General features: G+C 40.5%; 1 protein-coding gene across 1 annotated transcript; it reads left to right on the top strand.

The window, feature by feature from the left end:
* Positions 1–508: 508 nt before the first annotated feature.
* SANBR (SANT and BTB domain regulator of CSR) lies at positions 509–22,875 on the top strand. The gene is made up of 21 exons (XM_059468170.1): positions 509–663; positions 3,500–3,665; positions 5,519–5,705; positions 8,306–8,399; positions 9,380–9,618; positions 10,926–10,984; positions 12,403–12,563; positions 13,386–13,472; positions 13,595–13,705; positions 15,456–15,579; positions 15,820–15,972; positions 16,147–16,352; positions 16,719–16,818; positions 17,314–17,346; positions 17,955–18,054; positions 19,025–19,116; positions 19,233–19,261; positions 19,356–19,429; positions 20,064–20,152; positions 20,521–20,612; positions 20,974–22,875. Exons 2-21 carry the CDS (start codon positions 3,516–3,518, stop codon positions 21,008–21,010), a joined length of 2,217 nt encoding a protein of 738 aa, XP_059324153.1. The 5' UTR covers positions 509–663; positions 3,500–3,515; the 3' UTR covers positions 21,011–22,875.
* Positions 22,876–23,251: the final 376 nt, after the last annotated feature.

Here is a 23,251-nt window from a genome sequence, read left to right as displayed (position 1 = left end):
TTTATATATTTATATTTGTTCAAATATTTATTACCGTCGGGCAGTATGAGCTCCCCTGGCCGGGCTCTTCCTTCCCCGGCGGGCGGGAGCGCTGCGGTCAGCTGGGACTGCGGGAAGCGGAGCCACCGCCGCGGGCTCCGCTCGGAAACCACCGGAGGGAGAGCGCCGGCGTGACGTCATGACGGGTGTGCGTACGTCACTCTGACCGCGTCATTGTGCGAGGCGCGCCGTGACGTCACCGTGACGCCGCGCGGGGCGGTGCGTTGCCGGGGCGACCGGACGCCGCTCGCAGGGCGGGAGGGGGCGCCACCACCGCCGCCGCTGCACTGCGGCAAGGCGGGGCCGCCGCGCGCCCGGGGCGAGAGCGCTCCTCGCCACCCCATTGGCTGCACCCCGCGCGGGGGGGCGGGGCCTCCGCGCCGGCCCCGCTCCCATTGGCGGGGGCCGCCCCCTCACGGCGCTGCCGCCCCTCCCCTGAGGGCGGGCCCGGGCGGCGCCGGCAGATGAGGGCGCGGCGGGTGCGGGCGGGGCGCCCGCGGGTCCCGCTCGTCCTGCGGTGGAGTCGAGCCCCCGTCCCGCTGCTGCCCCACCGGATCGGCCCAGGGAGGAGCCCCCCTGCACGTCCCATCCCGTCCCGCTGACCCCGCGCCTGGGAACCGCCAGGTAAACCGGGTGGGGTCCCGGTGGGAAGCGCCCCGGGGAACCGTCGGGGTCTCCGCTCTGAAATTGCCGCACTTGTAGATCGCCTGAGACTGGTTTTTATATTTTTAATTTAAAGGCTTTGTAGTTTTTAACGTTGGCTGGTGCACGGGCAAGCAGCAAAGTTGCTGTTGTTCCTGTCCACAGCCTGATTCTGCACCATCACTTCCTTGCGTTTCGGCTGAGGATGGAACCTCTGCCCACCCCTCCCTCCATCCTCACCTTCCCTCACGCTGTGCCCTGCGAGGGACAGCAATCCTTCCTTCCTTCCTGCTTTAATGACTTGCTGTAAATCACAGAAAAGTCCAATCAGATTGTGTGTTTCCATCATGAATTAACTCTTGGGAATCCTTTGCACCGCTTGATTTGGAATTCTGAGTATTAATAGGAATTTCTGTTGTCATGTATCTTTATATGCTGTGCATCTCAAATGAGTTGGTTGGAGTTAAATAATTTGGAAACTTGTTTTTTTCCAGTTGTCATAGTTGAAGAAGGGGTTAACCTGAGCTTTCCTTGCAGTAACAGAGTGGAGAGAATCTGTACAAGTTGCTTTTTCTCTTAAGAATATGATTTCTTACAGGCTTTATTTTGCAGCTTTTAGAGAGTTCTTGCATTAGACAGAATCTTGCATGTGTCTTTATATTTCCAACAGGGTTTCCTAAAGGACAAAAAGGCAAATAATGAATGTCATGTGTAAAGCTGCAAAGAGGAGTCCCGTGCTCTTTCCAGAATATAAATAAAAATACTTCTGTATGCCTGTAATTAAGTCTCCTCCTTCATTTGTCTTTGCAGTAATAAGCATGTAGAGAACTGTATTTCAATGTGCTGAATAAGCAAATAAAGAAGCCTGTATTGAGAGACAGAGACTTGATTCTCTCTGAAGGTGTCATCACATTTTAGAGCACCTGTCATCCCTTCATGCTCGGGCTGCTTCATGCTCCACAGGGTTGATGTGCAGTAAACTTGTTACCACTGAAGCGCTCAGAATTTTCCCCTGTAAATTACACGCTCCTTTCTTTTGCAGAAACAAACAAAGAAAAAGTTTTCCTTCTCCCTTTCTTTCCTTGATTGCCCAGTGTAATCATCCCGTAGCACTCGCCCTCAAAATGGTGATTTATGGAGTATTGACATTGCTGGTAATTCCACTCACATTAAGCCTATTTTATGGTGGGAAACCAAGGGATTATAGTACTCCATCACTTACTTATCTCATCCAAACATATTTTTAAGCCAGCCCTGTGTTCCACAAGCCCTGGGCTCTGCCCCTGGTGCTGCCCTGCTCTGGCTGGGCCGTTTCTCCCGCTGGCAGCAGAGCCGGGAGGTGCTCAGGGCTGGACGGGATTGGTGCTGACATCTGTCTGACAGTGACACTGCCCCAGAGTGCTCTCAGGGACAGGGACACAGGCACCGATCCACTTTACCTGACAGTGTAAAATTCCTCTTTTACTCAGAATTCTGGGCTCGTGGAACCTGTGAGGACCTTTCTCTTCTAAAGCTGGCTGTTTGGCATATTTTACAGCAGATTTCGTTTGACAGAATTGCCGAAATGGTAGGAAATTTTCTATAGGGCTTGTCCTCTGTTTTGTGGCTTTTCCCCCTTCTTTTTAAATCTCATGACTGTGGGAAACCAAAGAGTTCTCTCAGTGGGTTCTGGGTTTTTTTCCCTCTGATTTAATTCAGCTGCTCTTTGGAGAGGATGAAAGCTTACAGTTACCTCTACTGTGATTTCTGTTTCTACCAACAAAACAAGCAGAAAAAAGGGCTGGAACAGCTTCTAGAGGGAGAAAAAACCAGGGCTGTTTTGTGTATTTTAAGCATCTTTTCTTTCAGAAAGAGGGTGATGCAGAGGTGACATCTATGTATGGTATGCTTTTAGTAACAAGCTATCAGGTGTTATCAGGTGTATTTTCTCTCAAATTCTCTATAATTCTTGCTTTATAAGTAAAAATTTGTGTGTGGCTTTTAAGTTCTGTTATTAAGTATTTCTATTCTGAGCTCTTTGGCTGTGCTTTACTTGAACATGAAACTGTTAATTAATGCCCACATTTCTTTCCCAGCAGAAACTGAATCAGTACTTTGAACTCTTATTCTGCTCCCTGGTGCTATACATACAAAAGAAGAAAAAAAACTAACGAAATGTAATCTTGTTTTATAAAGTGTTTTCTGCTGTTGTTATGTGCTTTGTTCTGGGGTTCAGCTTAAAGCTGAGGAATAAGAGGTTTTTGGAGCTGCTCATCCTGGCTCATAAGAGTTGGGAGTGTCAGGTGTTGGGGGTGAGAGCTGAAGGAGATTCAGGTGTGGTTTCCTGACTCCCAAGTGCTGCTGTCCCTTAAATTGGTCTCCTGGCTTGGCTTCTGAATGATGCCAGTCAGATGGGCTGAGCAATGGGCAGAGCACGGGGAGAGCAGAGCTGAGGGTGGGAGGTTTGTGGGAACAGACAAAAGTATCTGAATGTGTGTAAATTTGCATTGAAATGTTCCTCTATAACTTTGGCTGGTTATTCTGAGATTTTGGAAACCTTTCTCTTGTGTCAGAGGTGAGATTTCCCCTCTGGGAAGAGGCAGCTCAGAGGAAAGGTGGGTAATACCTGCTGCTGTTCTTGGGCAGGGTTTGGTGTGCTTTGCTCATCTGCTTCTCCCTCAGGGCTCTGAGAATATGTAAATTTTGTCAAAAAGCCTCAGTGCTTAACTTTAATACTGTGGTAATTTATCCCCAGTAATTGATGGAGTGCTGCAGGTAAAGCAGATCAAGCCTTAGCAAACCATGCAGTGAGATTTGCTAAAAACTCTTTCTCTTCTAGGCTCAAGTAGCCAAAGATGAGTCGTGGATTCTCAGAAAACAATAACTTCCCCTATGACAACAACCAGATGGTTCTGGATATGATCCTGTGCTCCCTCATTGGGGTTCCTCAGCCCATCAACTGGGACAGTGTGGCAAGGCTGGTTCCAGGGTACACCTCCAAAGAAGTGAGTTCTTGATAATAAATAATAATAAAAGAAATATAAGAGAATATTTATTATTCAATAAAAGAATTTGTGTGCTTTGAGCAATGCTTTATGGAGAAGAAAACATTTCCTGGGGGGAGGGAGGGAAATTGAAGCTTATGTTTTGTTTTGTTGTTTTTTTTTTTTTTCTAAAGTAATTTGCACCTAATTGAAAATGTTAAATGAGCAGTAGATTGAAAGGAGGTAGGGGGTTTTATTTTATTTCTACAGAACCTGAGCAATGAAATTGAGAAATGTATTCTGCATTGTATCTCATTAGAACTTACACAGAATAAGAATGAAAATTACTGGGAAGGAAAAATTAAAAAGTGGAATTAAAAAAAGGTGGCTGTGCTGCTGCATTCCGAATTCCCGAGCCAAGACTTGGGTGGAAGGGATGCCAGTACCCACTAACCCTGTGCAGGCTGTGGTGTCCTGACTAGGAAACCTAAAAACTCTGTGTGTGTTGTTCCAACTCTGAACACGGAGGGGTTACAGATCTCGGTTGGGTAAGGGGTGCAGTTGCTGCTTTGTGGATTTTTCTCCCTTTGATTGGAGTAGAGTTGGAAGAACCTCTGTATATTTCTTTCTGGATTGCTGAATTTCATGGTGAAATGCTCTTTTTTTAAGAAATAATAATAATTTCAACTTTTCCATTTCTGAGAGGGTGCAAGCTAAGAAAAGAAAATGTCTTTTGCCCTTGTGATTCAGCAAAGCTGAAAGAAAACAAGACAGTGGTCTTGACTTTCTTGCAAACCTAATCAAGTGTGTCAGCTCCCATTTATAGCAGTGCTACTGGGTGTTGCTGTAACCTTGGATTTCAAACAGAAAAATGAAGGATTGGGTGTAGAAGCTTCTGTGGGATGTTGCTGCCTTTCAAGTTCTTGGCAGAGGCTTGGGGACATCTCTATTGTTCACCTTTCAGTGTGCAGACAGCACTGTGCATGTTAAATAAAATAACAGTATCAGTGAGCCCTCTCCTCACATTAAATCATGTGATTGATGAGTACAAGTCTGATTACTCTGTTTTTACAGGACTGAATGTCTCCAGTATGTCCCTATTTAAGGAGTCCCCATTTAAGGCAGTTAGATAAAAGCACAGATATATCAAATTTGTGACTGGCATCCCAAATTTGAGATGCTGTGAATATCAGAAGGATGTCCCTGTGTGCCCCTGGACCAAAGGGGCACTGGCATGAAGTGTCTGTTAACTCTAAATAAATAAATAAAACCAGCTGCTAATGGAGCCCCACACTTGTGTCACAGGAGGAGCACCTGTAGAATTAAATAGATTTATTTGTATGTGCAGGTTACCTCTGTGTAGGAGTTTGCTGAACCAAACCTGTAATTATGATTGTGTTAGTACAAATTTACAGAACAGAAAGACTTTCTAATTCATCAAAAACAGGGGATGGGAAGTTTATAGGATTGCAGTGGAAAGCAGCAGTCCCTTTTGTGCAAATTGGAATGGAAGCCATAAAGTAAAAGAATAATAGTTGTGGATCAATTTCTATAGCCATTCTTAATAACATTTGAGAATTCAAACTCTCCCCATAACTTTCTCTTTTGAAAACTAGGCTTAAAATCTCACAGGGTTTAAGGAAATGAAAGTTTAAACAGGTTCTATTTTATCTTTCTATTAGAATAATTAATGATGGTAATTCTTCTCTTTCTGTGTGTTTATGTACTTTCTTGATGCCACTAAGTAGGCAGCATTTTATGAGTTTGATATCAGTGACTGTTCACGTGCAATACAGTATCCATCTCAAATCACAGTTATTAAAAATGTGCTGAAAGCTGCTGCTTCATTGTCCTATCATTTAATCTTGTGACAGTGTGCAAAAAGGTTTGATGAGCTAAAAAGCAGTGGAAGTTCACCTGTTGACAACCAGTATAACCCCCTGATGGCTGCTGGTGGGAGCCCTGTGGAGACTTTAGCTACGTACATCAAATCCTCCCTGCTCGATTCCCAGGCAGAGTTTCAGGAGCCTGCTCTTGGGCAGGATTCCATTACTATCACTGGTATGTTTTCAGTCCTTCTGACCTGTACTGGCTTTGATAATCATGTGTGCATGCTTCTGGCCTGCGGGGTTAATTCCACCCAGGAATGGTAGTCATTCATCTTTGGAGGGTACAGTATGAATGTAATGCATGCAACAAGGCACTTGCCATTAGTTTAGTTTAAGAATCAATGTTTGCTGGGTATTTTTGGGAACTTGTCCCAAATAAATCTTTCTGCTGAATTGTGTTTAGGATCTTGGTGGTGTGCTGTTAGCCCTGCAGCCATCTGAAGTCACGTTTAGCAGCATTATTAAAATAACTGGAGAGTATTGTGAGGACAAGCTGCAGGAGGCTGAGGAGGAGATCCCTTGAGGGCAAACCTTCCTCTCCCAGCTACAAGACCTGTAATTGCAATGGATAGGTACAGAGGAGCAAAATGTAGCTAAGTTTTGCTTCAAGACAGTCTTGAGATGACAAATGTGTCTTTGTCAATTATGTGTCCCAGTAATTATTGGGCAGAAGAGGACCAAACCCAATAGTTGTAAATTCAATCGTAGCACAATTTAATATTGTTAACAATTCCTTTTGTACTGCTTCTGTCAGAAGTTTTAATTAAATGTGTGTGTGTTATTCTCTGATTTTCAGTACAGAGATGTTCCAGTGACTTTAGAACTTGGTAGATGTATTTGCACCACAAATTTGCTTCAGTGATGAATAAATAATTTGTGTTAAAAATTAAGATGACAGTGAAGCATTTAAATGTGTTCTCTATTAAAATGTCCTTCACTGCAGCTTTCACTGTCCCCTTTGCAGCAGAAAAAGAGCTGTTTGACCTTTGTTCAAAGTGGTTTTAATAACTCTAATGAAGGGCTGATACTGGAAAATGTGTATGGAGTGTCAAGCGTGGGAGTGCTTCCCTTCAGCTTTCAATGATGTGTTCCATGCCTGCTGTGGATAGATGCTGCTGGCACCCACAGGTCCCTGTTTGCAGCTTCCCAGAGGAGAGTTAACGAGCCAACTCTGCCTCTGGAACTCCTGGGACAAGTAGTGCATGTTCTCTTTCTAACAATGCACTACATGTAATGAGTGTTAATGCAGTCAAGTCCTCTAATGTAATGTTTCCTCTGACAAGATCCCAGCCCGAGATAGTTCTGTTTTCTTTGTGACTTTGGATAAATCATTTGCCCTGTTTGAGTGTAATTTGTTGATATGAAATTAGAGTAATTAATCTTTTTTTCCTCAGAGGCTTGGGTGAACTCACCTTCTTAGTATTTGTGAGGTACTTCTACATTTCAGAATTGGGGATTTGAGACAATCCTATTTGTAAATGGTTTTTGTTTAATTAATTGCTTCCTACTGGATTTATTCATGTTAGCTAATTGTTAGGATCAAGAATTTTGGGCCTGTTTGCATTTGTTTGTAGTCATGAGTAACAGCAAGAAAAAGGAAATCATACCTTACTCATTCTGAGCTGGATTCTGGATTTGGCTGAGTTATAAAAGCTCATTTAATACTTGCTAATTATAAGGCCAACTGCTGCTAAGTCCCTCTGATTGCATCTCATGACAGTAAACAAGCACAGAGGACAGCTTTTACCTAAAGGATTTGTTACAAGGTCAATCAATCTGTAAGCTTTGGAGGGGAGGAAAGAAGCTATGAAGCAATGTGTGGTGAAGTTCAGATGTCCCCATTCATTTGGCTGTGCTGCTTATTCCTGCCAGCATTATTGCCTTCAATAAATCACTTCACTGTGCTCACAATGGACTTGCTAATGCATTTGCAGGCAGAACTCTTTCATATCATGTATCTCCACAGTCCCTTCTTTTAAAACTCACACCTTTGATTCCTGCAGTGAGGATGGCTGCCCAGAGAGCTGTGGCTGGAGCAGCTTCACTGGGAGTGAATCTGTTGAGTGACTTCCCTTCTGCTAGTTCTGCTCCCTCTGTTTAGGCCTTACTAAGACTTAACTGTGCAAGGCCTTTGGAGAAGACTAAATTTGGAGAAAGTTTAGTTTCTTCTGCCTCTGGTGCAATAATTTTGCTTTCCTGAAGGGCATAACTGCTGTGTTCTGAGCCATATCATTTTTGCTGTCAGTTGTTTAGCCATTAGATGAAGATGAAGGGGTCTGTCTTAATCTCCTTCAGCCTCTTACATGACTCAAGAGGGAGATGATGTTTCTGGACCTCCCAGAAGTCTGAGAGAATGGCATAATCATGGAAAATCACCACCCTAGGGTTTCAGTGAAAGACTGTTACAGTGCCATTCCATTGTTTAAAAAGACAATGATCTTTCTGACTTCTAAGCAAGATTATTGAAGTTTCACATTGCAGAAATCCATCCACAGCTGGAAATGCCAGTCGCTGCTTTAATCCTTGGTCCAGCACTCAGTGATTTGGTGGCTGAACTCCTGAACCTCACTGGGTTGTTGTGTGCACCTCCCACTGCTTGCAGTACCTTTGTGAAGATGAACTATTTGAAGTGCACCTGTCCTTTATTCCTGGAACAACCTGTGTGCCATTGCTCCACCATGACAGCCACACTTGAGTTGCACTTCCAAGGTGCTGAAGAGCCAAAGATGAGGAGATTTTGTTCTAATGCTGCTTTTTTTCCTTACATTGAAGGAAGGCCCAGTGCAGCCTCCACAAGGAGCTGTTCTTCAGAATCTGAGAAAGGTCCTGTCCATAACAGTGGGGAGAGCACTGATGAAACCCAGGGGTAAGAAGAGCTTTGTGTATTTGTTATCAAGGGGATTGTAGAATTGACGGAAAGATGTCTAAATTGTTGAAATTTATCTACTACCAGAAAGAAAACAGCTGGAAACAGCCTAATGAATGCTGTAAGAAATTTGGAAACCTTCTGTTGCTGCAGAAATTCAAGGAGTTGGTTTGAGAATGTTGTGTGCAATGAGATATTTATAAATGTATGTTCCTCTGAGTGATTGATCACTGCTGTGACAGGAATGAGAAACACACCTGGTTTTATAAAGGAATGAAACAAGACTGATGGTCAATTACACTTTTGAAAACACTCTTGAACATAGATTTGTCCTATGTAAAAGCAGGAAAAGAGCTGTAAGTGAAAAAATTCCCCATGAATTCCAGTAGCCATCCAGGTCACTTTTATTCCATCACATATCCCTGTTTTCCACACTATATAATTACACATAAAATAATGTTTGTTCAAAACTTAAGCATCTCTCTGTAGAGACAGTGTTTACTGAGCCTAGCTTCAAGCTATTCTTAAGAAATAGAGATTTTTAATATACAATAAACCAAATCTTAATTTCCACTGATGAAAATTGCTGTTAATGTCCTTGGTGCCTCAGTGATTTAGGCATCTATATCTGGTTATTCTTTGAAGAAAATTAAGAAGGGAGAACAAACAAGTTCTCCATATAACTCGGGTAGTATCCTATAACAAACAGGTGACAAAAATGGGGAAGGGAGCTAGAAACTTTCTATTTCTATTTCCTTAATTAAATCACTCTGATTATCTGTAGACTATATGCCTCTGTCTTCTTCACCTGTCCAACAATAGTTTCTATTAATAATTAGTAACTGCAATTTGTTTTCCCTCTGTTAATAAGTGACATCAGTGTTGCAATACATGACCCAGAGCTGGAGATGAGGCTGTTGGGATTTGATGTTCTGATTCTTTAGGCTCCTAATTTGCTTTGTGGCTGTTTTCCTTTGGAGGCCCAATATGGTGATCCATGTGTGTGACGAAGCCAAAAACCTCAAAGAAGATTTTGTGTGTCCTCGAGACCTGTTGGTTTCAGAGATGAAATACTTTGCTGAGTACCTGTCTGTGGATGCCCAGCGCTGGGAGGAGGTGGACATTTCTGTGCACTGTGATGTTCACATCTTTGACTGGCTGATAAGATATGTCAAAAGGAACTCCAAGGAGTCTGAGGCTGATGAAATGCCCACTTTAGGTAAAAACAGATAGTTTCTTGTAGGTTTGTTATGTTCTGTACTAATTAATGATGAATGGTTTTGGTGCAGTTCAGCCCCAATCTGTTTCTGACTGTTGTCAGTGATGCCTCAGGTTTAGCTTTTATGTTTTTCAGGTTCTGTGCTGCTTTAGTGTGTGGGTCTGGGCTCCATATTATGGGATGGTGAGCTCTCTGCACAGAGCAGGGAGACAAAACAATTCCTGCTCCAGCTGGGGACCAAGGACAAATGATCCAGATCTCAGCCCAGGAGCACAAACCCCGTGGGCTGGAGAGAGAAAAACAAGCAGGGTGGGACTGCCTGGGCTAAAGCTGGAATGGGACAATGAACTGCAAGGTGCAAATGGAGCAGAGCTGATCCCAGGGACAGACCCTGTGCCCAGTTGTGCATTTTGTGACCATTTTGGTTCATCTTGGGTGCAGCCCTGGCTGGGCTCTTGTGCTGCCCAAGGTGCATCCATGGAGGCCTCCTAATAAATCCCTATTTATTCTTTAGCTCTGTCCAACCTCTGTTCCAGGGCAGCCTTCCCAAGGCATCATCAGTTGTTAGAAGAGTAATGCAGCAGAGATCCTCTGGTCATTTCAGCAGATGGCTCTGCTTTACCACCACTGACAGCTTGGAGGAAACATGCTGAAAGTTGAAGCCCCAGTATATTTTGGGATGTGATGGTTTTAATTAAGACTCTTCAGACCCCTTCTGACCAAGGGCAGAGTGGTAGATTTTAAACGTTGATGATTGGTTTGTTTGTTTCTCCTTTGCTCCCTGTTGGTACAATTGCAATGTTTTCTGCAATTTCAATGCAATCCAATACAATGGTAGAAGAGTCTTTGTGGATTTTGAGGCAAGTTTTTAATTTTTTAATGAGCCTTTCCTACCACTTTTTAAAACATAACTTTTTTCTCTTGGTTTGTTTATAACTTGCAATGTGAAGGTTATGTTGAAGAAATCTCAGCTGGGTGTGATGGCTACAGATGGAAGTTAATCTTGTGTAATTGTTTAGTCATTGCATCCCTGTCAAGCCTCCTTTTCCAATTTTAATAGGGTTTCCAATTTGAATAATTTTTCCAGATTATAGTTCTACTCTGGCCACTGAAATTGTAAACCAGAAGTTTATTTCTTAAGGTGGTTAAAAGGTTCTGAGGCTCTGTATACTGGAAGATGGAATGACAAGTTGATTGCTAAAATAATAGCTAACATGTTAAATAGGAAGAGAGAGGGATGGGATGTGAAATTAAAAAAAAAAATAAATCCATGTAAAAAACCCCACCTTTGTTCTGTTGCCTTCTAGAACCATCAAATGTCATCTCAATCCTCATTTCTTCTGAGTTTTTGAAGATGGATTCATTAGTAAGTATTAAGAAGATTGATTTTCTGGCATGAGGGCACAGTTAATTACCAGGTGTTTTAACAGCTTGTTCGTTGTGCTTTGGCTGTTACATAAACAGGTGCTGCAAGGAGAACACTGAGATTTTTAACACTTCTATTCAGTGCAGTAATCCAATATTTGCAGAATCTCAATGCAGTAAAGAATATGTTATTTCTAAATGTGGTAGTGTGATCTAGAGTGCTTGTTTTATATCCTTTTCTACATGAATGGTATGTTTGCAATTGAGGATCTGATTTTCCAGCTCTGTATAATAGCTGCTGACTTTGTTGAAATGTTTGTCAAAATTTCTGTCATTGGGGTGGCCCACAGCACAGCTGTTGAAGTTGAGATCCATGAGTTTTGTGATTCTATTTCAACAAGAAATTGGAAAGTTACTGAAATTTTTGGAGGAGAACATAAACTAAATCATGTTATTCAGCATGAACTTTAGGCAAATCTGAGGCTTGTATTTTATTTTTAAGCCGAACTAAAATTTGATTTTGGTTTTTCCAAAACACCACACTATAGTAGGAGTCCTGGTAAAATCTATGTATTGTATAGTGGCCTTGCCCCAATCCTAGTTGTTCTAAATGGGCTGCAGCTGTGGCCAGTGAAGATAACTGGGATAAAAGGGGGTGGGCTGGCCAGTCAGGGAGAGCCTTGGAGGAGCCCTGACAAAGAAGCAGGAGCAACGCTGCTGCGAAGAGCTGCTTGTGAGAAAACCACTCTGAAGGTATGGGACTCTAGAAATATGATAACTACAATATGATTACAACAAGTAAGTATTAAGAAAGATTGATTTTCTGGCATGAGGGCACAGTTAATTACCAGGTGTTTTAACAGCTTGTTCGTTGTGCTTTGGCTGTTACATAAACAGGTGCTGCAAGGAGAACACTGAGATTTTTAACACTTCTATTCAGTGCAGTAATCCAATATTTGCAGAATCTCAATGCAATAAAGAGTATGTTATTTCTAAATGTTGTAGTGTGATCCAGAGTGCTTGTTTTATATCCTTTTCTACATGAATATGTTTGCAATTGAGGATCTGATTTTCCAGCTCTGTATAATAGCTGCTGACTTTGTTGAAATGTTTGTCAAAATTTCTGTCATTGGGGTGGCCCACGGCAAAGCACGGCTGTTGAAGTTGAGATCCATGAGTTTTGTGGTTCTATTTCAACAAGAAATTGGAAGGTTACTGAAATTTTTGGAGGAGAACATAAATTAAGTCACATTATTCAGCATCAACTTGAGGCAAATCTGAGGCTTGTTTTTTTTTTGTTTTTAAGTCAAACTGAAATAGTTTTCCAAAACACTACACTTAAAATAAAAGTCTTGAAGCAATTGGTATGGGGGAGTTTTGTCTAGAATTCCTTGACATTGATATTTCTATTTTTCCTAGGTAGAGAAATGTATTCGTTACTGTCACAAAAATATGAATGCTATTGTAGCCACGCCGTGTAACATGAACTGTATCAACGCTAATCTTGTTACACACATTGCTGATCTCTTCAGGCACAATGAGGTGGAGGAGCTGAAGGACAAAAGAGACAAATTTAAGAGGTAACTTTTTTGCCTTGTAAAACACTTCTGAAGTGCTGTTGAGCTTTGAGATCATATTTCATAACAGCTAAGGCTGTGCAGTTAGAAATTATCTATTATATATATTCTCATGGAATGTATTTTTAATGCAGAATACGATGGTGTTACTTCAGAACTTTATATTAAAATTACAAGCAGAAGGAAAGAGTGTTTATAGGAAATGAGCAAAAGGAAAGGCCACACTAGGAGCATGGCATGGGAGAATTATTCATGAATTCTCACATGGGAGCAAGGATTAGGGGAGAAACCTTTCAAGGGATGACATGCTCCTAATTGGTAGAAAATGGTTTGGCTTCAGCATCGTGTGAGCTTGGATGCTTGGGCTTAGAATTCAGGGTGGCTGGGAGGCCGAATAGTTGTGCTGGAATGTTCTGTCATACAGCAGGATCCCAGCTCAGCATCAAGATAAGGGCCAGTTATTGGAGGGAGACTGACAGACAAGCAAGGTGAAAGTAAGGGAGGATTTGAGTCTGTAGGGATGAAGGCTTAATCCTTGAATGCAGTGCAGTTTCACAGCAATATGCACTAATTAAAGGCCTCTTAATCAAGGTAGAAGCTGGCAGGTAATATTGGCAAGCATTTTAATAAAGAAAGAAATCAAAATACCACTTTTGTCACACTTGTGTAAAAATGAGGTGGGCAGGATAATTTAAAGGAAAATTATATTAAAAGCTACGTTCTGTGAGTGACTTTGCTTATCAGAATGTGATTGTTAATCTCACTATACATAAAGTGATTTTCAGGTTTTTTCTAATGGGTGAGCTGTGTTGCTGTCATTAATAGTAAACTTTTCTGCAAGAAGATTGAGAGACTGTTTGATCCAGAGTATGTAAATCCAGATTCCAGAGGAAATGCAGCAACTTTATACAGGTATGGCATTTTTATATGGCTGCTTCAAGAGCAAGGACAGCCCCTGTGTTTAGAAGCCCTGCTCTTACTCCAGTGCTTTCTTTCCTTCTTTCTCTTTTCATTTTTTTTTTTTTTTAATCTAGGTGTTGTTTATGTAAAAAGTTGCTAACCAAAGAAACTGAAAGGAGAATTCCTTGTGTACCAGGAAAAATCAACATAGACCAACATGGGAATATTGTCTATGTTCATATAAGGTAGTGAATATGTACATATATAAAATGCTTTTTCAACTCTGATTTTGGGTGATTTTAGAAGTACTACATACTCAGATGCATTACAAAATTAAGTCACAGATATGTGAAGAATCTATGAAGCATCTCAACTTCTTGTATTACCTAGCAAAAAATAAAACAGGGGGGTGTGATGATGATGATGATGTGCTACTGAAATTCATTCAGCATTGCTGCTGCTGAATGGAAATGGGAAAACTGCAGCCATGATTACTGGGAGGGCTATTTTTGGGTTGCACTGCTTTAAATAGAAAATACTCAGCTAATTCTTTCATCAGATGGTTTTAAGATGTTTGCAGTTGATGAGAGATTGAATGAAATGCTGCATTTCTGCAAGGTTTTTAGTGAAGGATAGACCCCACTGTGTCAGCAAGGAAAGGCTAAAGAGTATTTTCTAATCTGATTTTATACTGTCAAATCAAATGCTCAACCTGCTTAAAGGCTGCTATGAATAAACTTTGCCAGTTGTTTTTCTGTTCCTGCAGTATTTGTCGGAGGAGCTTGCAGGACACCTGTTCTGTCTGCAGGCCTGACTCATTTGGCACAAATGTTTAATTGAATTCTGTGATCTGTGGCTGTGAACAGCTGGATTCTCCTGTTAATGGAGATCAGTCCAAGATCAGCTGCACTTCCCTCCCTCCCCACATGCCCATTTTAAGGGGGATGGTGGGAGATCAATGACAGGAAACCTTTCCCATCTGATCCCTTTTGTTCAGAACAGCCCAAACAGTTCCATATAGCTCCCACCAGTTATTCCAAGGTGTGGAGTTAAGTTCTGCCTAGCATCTACATAGAACCAAATCTTGTGCCCCTGTCCTGACATATTTAAGATCATTGGTGATTAGTCACATAAAATTCATTAATTGCATTACTTCACTTAAGCTCAGTGTATGTGACTGCTCTGCAATTCCCAGCAGATAAATGTGCAGGGCTTTAAAGTTACTCAGAGGATTATCTAGATTCTAATTGTTTGCCTTGTGCTGCTTGTGATGCTTTGCTACAGAGTATGTTTACTGAGAAGTGATGCTGGCCACTAATGAATTCAGGCTTAGGAGCTAATACAGTTCTATCTTTAATGGTTTAAAAATAGGTTTCTATTTATTGGTCCTCTAGTGGTGCCTAGAACTGACTTCCAACTGGATGTGCTTAGACTTACTTATCCTAGACTTACTTAGCCTAGGATAAGCACACAAAATTTAACAAAAATGTTTCAGGCCAGGCCTTAAAATTAGGAAGAAATTTTATCTGCTCTTCCTGAAGATAACATGCCCCACTGCAAGTTGCACATTCTCTTTTGAATTCTGAAGAGGTGTGTCTCATTTGATCACAAGGAAGCAACAAAGTCTTGCATTTTTGATACTAGAACTGCCAGGTATGTGCCTTCATCAAAAGGGCATGAGCTTGTGTTTTCAAACTGTATTTCTTAACTATTGTGTTGCAGATAGATAGAAGATGTTTATCTTAGCTTGTAAATTTGCAGTACATGGATCTTGAGGTGAATCAAGCTGTTTTGTTATGAGTGAGTTTAGGATTTTCTGAAAGAATAAAGTCTCCTCTGTCATGCTCTGAATTTAGTGATCATTGTTTCACATTGTATCCCTCCTGTTGTAACTACTGCAGGCTTTTCCACCAGTGTTTTCTGCTCTTTCTCCATCTTGTGGTCCTGGTAGCAGGATCAAAACCGAGTCAACTCTCTGCTGTTTTGCTTTTTCAGAGACAAAACCTGGGAAGTGCATGAGTATTTAATTGGCCTTCACGAGGAGCTGAAATCGTGGCGGGACGTTTACTGGCGGCTTTGGGGAACGGTCAACTGGTTGAACTGCTCAAGATGTAACCAGGTTAGGGAATGTCACTTTGGCTTGTGGTATCCAGGTTAGGTCATTTCACTTTGGCTTGTGGTAACCAGGTTAGGGAATGTCACTTTGGCTTGTGGTGGGTGACTTTTAGGGGGTGAAGCAGGGATTAAAGCTGTTTGGATAATATTTGCTAATAGAGCCAGGTACACATTCTTTACAGTGCAGAACTTTCCCTTCCACAGGTTGTCTCACCTCTCACTCTCTGTGTTTTTGCTGTTGTAGTCTTTCCTGTGCACTGAGTTCTCCCACTGCCAGTACCACTCGCAGCCAGTTCTTTATCCAGGTGTAGCAAGTGCTCTGGGCTCCACTGGCACAGGAGTTTATCCCTGCTGTAACCAAAAAGTTCTTCGGTTTGACCCCACAACCCTCCCAAAGGTACTTCAGCTTTCCTTTACAGAGCAAAGCATGTGCTGGGGTTATGTTAGGAAAATGGATCTTTATCCAAAATAAGGATTGGAATTCAGAAGTTGAACTTTTGTTGTTATACTGACTGGAATCAGTTCTGCCCATTACCTCCAGTATTTGATCTTCTGCCTCTGTGTATTGCAGGGCTGCAAAGTGAGGGATCATCTGGTGGAGTTACCTCCAGAAAGCAAAGATGGGGATGCTCTGCCATCTCAGAGTGAAGAGGGGGGTGCTCTGTCATCTCCAAGTGAAGAGGGGGATGCTCTGCCATCTCAAACTGCTCAGATCTTGAATGATCTGCTGCATCATAGAGATGTTATAGTTGTTCCTTTCACAAAGGATGAGAATAGGTAAGAACATTGTATTGAGTTACAGAAATAGCTTAGCCCTCAACAGTGAACACGTGTGCTGTTACATTGGAGTTCTCTCCCATTTCAAAATGAGTCATAGGCCTTTCTAAGGGCAACTTTTTTTTGATTGTTTACTTGGAAATTGAAGAACAAGTACTTTCTCCTTTCACTTTTCAAGCAGGCTTTTAGTCACTCAACCCCCATAAGCATTCACTGCTATCTTTATATTTTAATGTATTTCTGTCAAGATGTTATGTGCCTGACTCAGAGGTCTGTCTGCTCTCTTGATACATGTCCAGTCAATTGAGACTGATTCTGAACTAGTGGAGTAGAAATATTTCATTTTGGTTTCTGTATTTCTCTCAGTGATTCTGGTATTGGGCTTGGTGATGACAAAGGCCTTGAATGTGATGTGCTTGTAGAACCAAATACACCATGGGGCCCCAAAACTGGAGAGATCAATGCTGTGAGTACTGATGCTTTTCCTTCTTTTTTTCTAATAATGAGGATTCTTTGAAGAAGTTCTTTCAAGAAGTTCTTGAACAATTTTTAATAACAATAAACCCCATATGTTGTTGAAGACATAGGTGCAAAATACCCGGTTGGTGAAAGCTTTCCCATGTCTGCTGGAAATATTTCAGTGCATAACTTCCTTGATTTTTGATCAAAAAATCAGCTGTAAATATTTTTAATGCTAAACTTACTTTCACTAAACCATGAATTGACTGCATTAAATTGGTCAGTGGTTTTCAAACTGACCGATTGGGTTTGATCATTCCACCAAAATTTGGAGTTCAAGATGGGAGGAGGCCTGGAAGATGGGAGGAGGCCTGGGAGTTACCAGTGCAGAGTGCTGTACTGTAACATACTACTGCTATTTTTAGAATTTCTCTCACTTTTTTATTTGAATTATTATTGTTTTTTTAGCTTATATGCTTTTTTTTTCTCCTTGTGACTACAGTTTTTGTCTCTGAAGAACTGGACTGTGCAGCTGGTTAGTAAAATATTTTACTAATTTTAAATATTTCGTCTTCTGTACTAGCAAAGAACTGGCTTTGAGTTTTGCCTTATTTCCTAATAAATGAGACAAAAAATGTGTTCTTTTGCTTTAATTTGGAGGTTGCAGTATAGCAACAGTTTTTACAAGACAGTATGGTAAGTGTGAATTACTACTTTTGCATTAAAAGAAATGAGAAATTCCTTTCAATGTGTTTTTAAATGGCAGCAAGCCACACTAGCACTGCATGCATCAGTTATTAATAATTTTTTAGGCTGGCAGAAACATAAATCAAAATCCAAGGTTTTGAGTATATGTCTCTCTTGGCTGGTTTGAGCTTCACGTGCTCATTGTTAAGCTTCATAATTTCTCATTACTAGGCACTCATTATCACTTATTTAGGTAAATGTGTAATATTTAGGTAAATATTCAAACAATGTGAACATCACATTACTGAACATTTCCATAATTCTGTACTGATTCACTCTCTGGTCACTGAGATAGGGAGCTATGTTGGATGTCAGCACCTGCAGGACAGATTTAATAAATCATTTAATAGAAGCCCAGGGTCACTTTTAATCTCTGGCTCTCCTGGTGTTGGTTAGAAGCAGCAATCACTGTTATCTGAAGAGGAGGAGTACACCACGGGCTCAGAGGTCACTGAGGATGAAGTGGGGGATGAAGAAGAAGTGTGCAAGAAACCAGGTACATCAAGTCTGTACAGTCCTCCTCTCTGGAGTTACCAGATAGGGACTTGAAGCAGCAGAAGTCCTCTGTAAGCAGATTTTGAATATTAGGTGTTTCAAAAATAAAATCCAAAGTTACTTGAATTTTATCCCGGGTTTTCCTGTGGTTAGATACAAATTACCCCTCTGCTTGATCACTGGCAAACAAGAAAAGCTGCAGCTATTCATGTGTGAGAAGTCCCTGGAATTATCAAGCACTTATTTTGCAGGAAACTCTCAAATTAATGAGATTGTAATGAATGTTGGAAGAAAAGGCAGCAATTTCATGACTGCTTTTACATGCAAAGAAACCCCTGCAGATTTGTCTTTTGGTTACATAGAGGAATGATTGGTTAATGTAGCTAAATTGTGTCTGCATTGAAGCTAAGCTGTATATGATCTAAAAATACTTTTATTCCTTTTTTAATGTGTTAATGGGTTTAGGAACATGGAAAGTCAAAAACCAACTTCTCCTTTTCACCCTACTAATGATTAATTGGAAGAGAGGCTTCCAATGATTTCTTTTTTCTTTTTGTTGTTGCTCAAAGGGTGATTGGAAGTGTACCAGTATAAAAATATATATAAATTTTGAAAGAAAATGTTGTAATTTAAATTTAACCTTGTTTGATCTGATACTGCTCAGAATTTAGTCATTGAATTAATGTGGTCCAAAGTGTAGCTTGTATGTGCATTAATTTTTAAAGGTAGAAAATGTATGCTGTTATGTGCAATCACTCTGCATTTTAAATGTTGATTTTCTGTATATTTCTCATAGAAAAGCTTTTGAGTAATGTTAGCATGCCTGCAACACTAGCAAAAGGAAAACAGCCTATTGATTTACACTATTTGTAAAGAAATAGAGGGGAAAAATACTTGAGTAGCTCTGTAGTTGAGAAATTCCAAGTATCTGAGGGTATGAATAGATGAATAGACATTTCTTCTATTAGCAGGGAGAAAGGAGAAATTAAAGAAATCCTACAGGCACCCAAAGAAAGCAGTTTCTTCACCTAGTGTTCAGAAAAGGGAGAAGCCATCTGATAAGGTAAAATCACAGCTGTGAACCCAGGCTCTCTGGCTGGCTTAAATAATGAGGAATTTTCTCTAAGTTTTGGACTTGACCTTGGACAACCACATTAAATCTGTTTTTTCCTTCAGCAGTCAAGTTCCCGAGATGCTTCTCCTTTCATGTAAGTGATTTTCAAAGCCCTTGAGAGCACATTTTAGTGTCTCCCTCTCCTAAGCTGTTCCTGATAACAGGCTGTGTGCACCTTTCCCTTGCAGTGTGAGCATGCAGCAGAACAAATGGGATGCCTCCAGGTCCCTGAGATACAACCAGGATGCTCAAAGAGAAGATGGTCTGTTCCTGCATGAGTTTGGATTTCATGAAGTTAACATTATGCAAAGGAAATGAGCCAGCTGATTTTCTTAAAACTCACTTAGTTACATGCCTGTAGGGTAAATTTAATCTCAGACCCAGCAGTGGGATTTGGGGTGTTTGTGTGATTTATGTGCTTTATTTGGAATGTCAGCACAGAACCTACAGAGATTATAGTTTGTCATCTCATGATTATAAAAGTATGCAGATATTTTATCCCGCATCCCTGTGGCATTTGTTGTCTGTGCAGATAAACAGAGAAACATCCACTTCCATCTCTTTCCCAGTCTCTCTGACTAAAAATATCCAGAATTGGGTTAATTTGTTCTGCCTTTTTTAATCTCTCCTGAAACTCTTGTGCAATTTTACTGTTTTAAAAACTTCTGCCTCCAAACCATTTCCTGAGATTTTGATCTCAGTGTAGTGCCTCAGGTTGATTCTGGTATCTGCCAAGACTGCTGAGGCTACATCAGGATTTAGGAGCCTGGCTGTTCAAGACTTTTTTTATAAACTAAAAAAAATTACAAATCCATATCACTAAAGTCTGTGTCTAATCCTTGTGTTCAGTAGCAATGAAAACCTTTGTTCTAAATATCCTCTCTTACTTCTGACAGATCAGAGAAGAATGTCTGAGATCACAGGGCACTTAATAAAAATGAGACTGGGAGACCTTGATCGAGTCAAGTCCAAAGACAGCAAAGAAGTAAGATTTGTCCTGGCAAAATATGGTGTCTGCAGAGTTGAAGTGAGCCTTGGTTAACAAAAATACTAAACACAAATAAATACAACATCTATTCAACACATAAGCTAAATAATTAATTTTATCCATCTTCATTTTGTTCCAAGCGTGATTTTTTTAAGGATTTGAGTTTAAAATAATATTTCAAGTTCACTGCTTTTAAAAACTGCTCATGGAAAATAGAATGGGTTTTAAAAAAACAGTACTGGGTTTGACCAGTAATGGACAAAAGTGTGCCATAGATTGTGCTGAATATTAGTGATATTCTTATGGAAAGTCACTGATTGCATTGAAATCATGTCAAAACTTGATTATTTTTTTCTGGATTCCAGTATGCAGGAGGCATTTATTCTAGACTTGAAGCTCAGATAAAAGCCTCAGCACAGGTCAGTGCACGACAAAGCAAAGATGAGAAGAATCCCAGGTAAGATTTTAGAATAAAAGCAAGAGAAACTCCTGGATTTTGGGGAGTGTGGGGTGATGGGTTTTAAAGAAAAAACATGCTTCATTTCACACACTTCTTATGGATCAAGTCAAGCTTTATGAGGTGCAAAAGCTTCCCTTGGTCTCCAAGAAGAGATGGGATAATGAAACTCTTGGAGCCATGCTGGGGCGAGGTTCACTGCAGCTCCAACATAATTTTCTTTTTGGGAGACTACAGAAAACTGGACAAGTGTCAGCCAAGAACAAAACCAAAAAACCCATACACATCAAAAACCTGCATTAATAATAAAAAACCCCTACATTGATAATGTAAATATGCTTCTCATGTGTTTTTAACCCAGGTCAAAAACCCGTTTTGGCCAAGGCCGTCCCACATAAGGATTCATGGACATGCTTTAGCCAGAACTCATTACTGCTTCCTGAAACTGCACTGCACTCTGACAATGCACATCTCTGAAAGCTTGCCAGTGACTTATTTATTACTTTAAGCCTTGTAAATTATTTTGTGCTATAAATGAATGCAAACCCAATAAGGTCTGTACTTATTTTAATTGTAAATATACTATTTGTTAAAGTTAAATTTAATTGCTTTTTTTAGGCTGTTGCATTAAGTTGCATAGGAAATATTTTATAAATCTACAAAATTAAATTATCTGACTAGCTTTATTTATGGGGGAAGATACAATTATGCCTTTTGGTATGCTAGAAATACTGAAAAGGAAAAAGCAAGACTACTGAGTTCTGAATGCAGTCAGCAGCATTAACCCAAGTCTCCTTGTGTATTTATATTGTGTTGTATTTGATGGTACATTTTAGGTCAGTCTTCTGGGGATTTGCATTTAAAGTCCATGACAATACCTGGGACTTAGACTAGTTGAAGCAACATTCTCATGCAGTTCTGAGGCTTCCTTGTGTACCTCACACAAGTCCCACTCCTCTGAAGGTGGGTGGCAGGTAGGGACTAGACCTCCAAAGATGCTCTCGGTGCTGTGAGGGTGCAGCATTGCATCTTGCATGTGAACCACTTGCTTTTCTTGGGTATGAAATCTGTACCCATCCCCATTCCTCACCCCTCCTGCACAGGACAGTGCTCTTGTTCCCTTCTAAAACCCAAACCTTGTCATGCAAAGCACTTCTCTCTCTAACTAATGCCTTGCCACTAAATTTCTGAGCAGATCTGTAATTAATTCTGCATCTTTCAGCAGACATGTATCACTACAAAGGCTTGTGCATGCAGATCTTTTGGGTCTAGTTACTCTCTGAAACCTGCCTGATTAGCACTGTTTAGAAGTCAGATGCACTTTTAAGTTCTGTATTTGGAGCAATAGAACACAAATCCAGGGCTACCAAAATGAAATAACTTGTCTGGAAAATGTTGTATATTAGCAGAGAAAATGGTGATGATAATAATAATAATAATGATGATGGCTGAATTCAAGGAAACACGTTCTGACTTTTTGAAACAGGTAGAGAGCTCAGGGAAAGCTTATTCCAACTCCTGGCTGTACAATAAATTGGGAGTTTGGAATTGTCAGCAAGTTCCTGGGTGGGGTGGGGTAAGGAGAGGGAGATTTGTTTAAATTCTCTTCTCTCCATTTTTGTTTGTCTTGTTCCTTGATGATTTTTGGCAGGTGTTAGAAAGCTAGGATAGCAATACTTGAAAATACTGCTGTCAAAGTGGAAGATTTTTATTGAAACAATTAAAAATCAGTGTTACTTGTGTGTTTTGTCCAGTGCTGTAGCAAATTTGGAGCCCAGTGAAACCAACAAGCAAAATTGGATTTCAGTGGCTTTGATTTTGGGCAGCAGCTGTAACTTTGCAGGAGTGCTTTAATCTGTTACCCAATAAATAAGGTTTTGTGAATGCCTCAGGCCTGTTTGCAAGTACTGATGCAGTTTGAAGCACTTGTAGTCAATGTTGGAGACTGATTGTTGTTTATTGAAAGTATTATAAAACCCATCAGGTATGAAAAATGCAGTAGGAAAAGTGCTTTGCTGCAATTATGTGACTTCTGATAGAGGGCTGTTCCAAATTCCCATGGTAAACCTGGGGTGAAAGTTGCAGGCTGCATGTGTGTGTGTTTAATTTTCATAGAACTACTGACTAGAAGAGAAAGGAAAATTCTGCTGGTTTTGTTCTGTGGGGAAGTGCCAGTTCTACATGCCAGAATTGTTTAACTCAAAAATATTTTTGAGCATATACAAACAATATATATGATGTGCAGTGTTATCTTTTTTTCCCCATGCCAACCACCTTGAATTTTTATCTTGTATTAATTTTGAAAATTTGTCTTGGTTTAATGGAAATAAACATTATTAATTTAAAAGTGTATGAGTTTTTTTATAGATGCTTTTAAGAGCTAAGTATGTGCATAGATATTGTTTGATGGTCTCAATCATGCATGTGTATTTGTGATTGAATTGCAGCATCCTCATACAGCCTTTTTATCTGTCAAGAACAGGATATCATTAAATGCAGAGCTACTCCAAATCCACAAGAACTTCAAAGAATTTTTATCTGCATCAAGTTTTGAAGCTGGATTAAAAATTCCTCAGTGAGCTTGCACTACAACTGACCCAAGTATGGAAAATGTCAGGCTAAGCTACGTTTAAAAAAAC

This window comes from Ammospiza nelsoni, chromosome 3 (genome assembly GCF_027579445.1).
Source record: "Ammospiza nelsoni isolate bAmmNel1 chromosome 3, bAmmNel1.pri, whole genome shotgun sequence".
In the NCBI taxonomy this organism is placed as follows: Eukaryota; Metazoa; Chordata; class Aves; order Passeriformes; family Passerellidae; genus Ammospiza; species Ammospiza nelsoni.
Note: the sequence above shows the minus strand (reverse complement) of the source record. Positions and strands in the feature narration are given on the sequence as shown.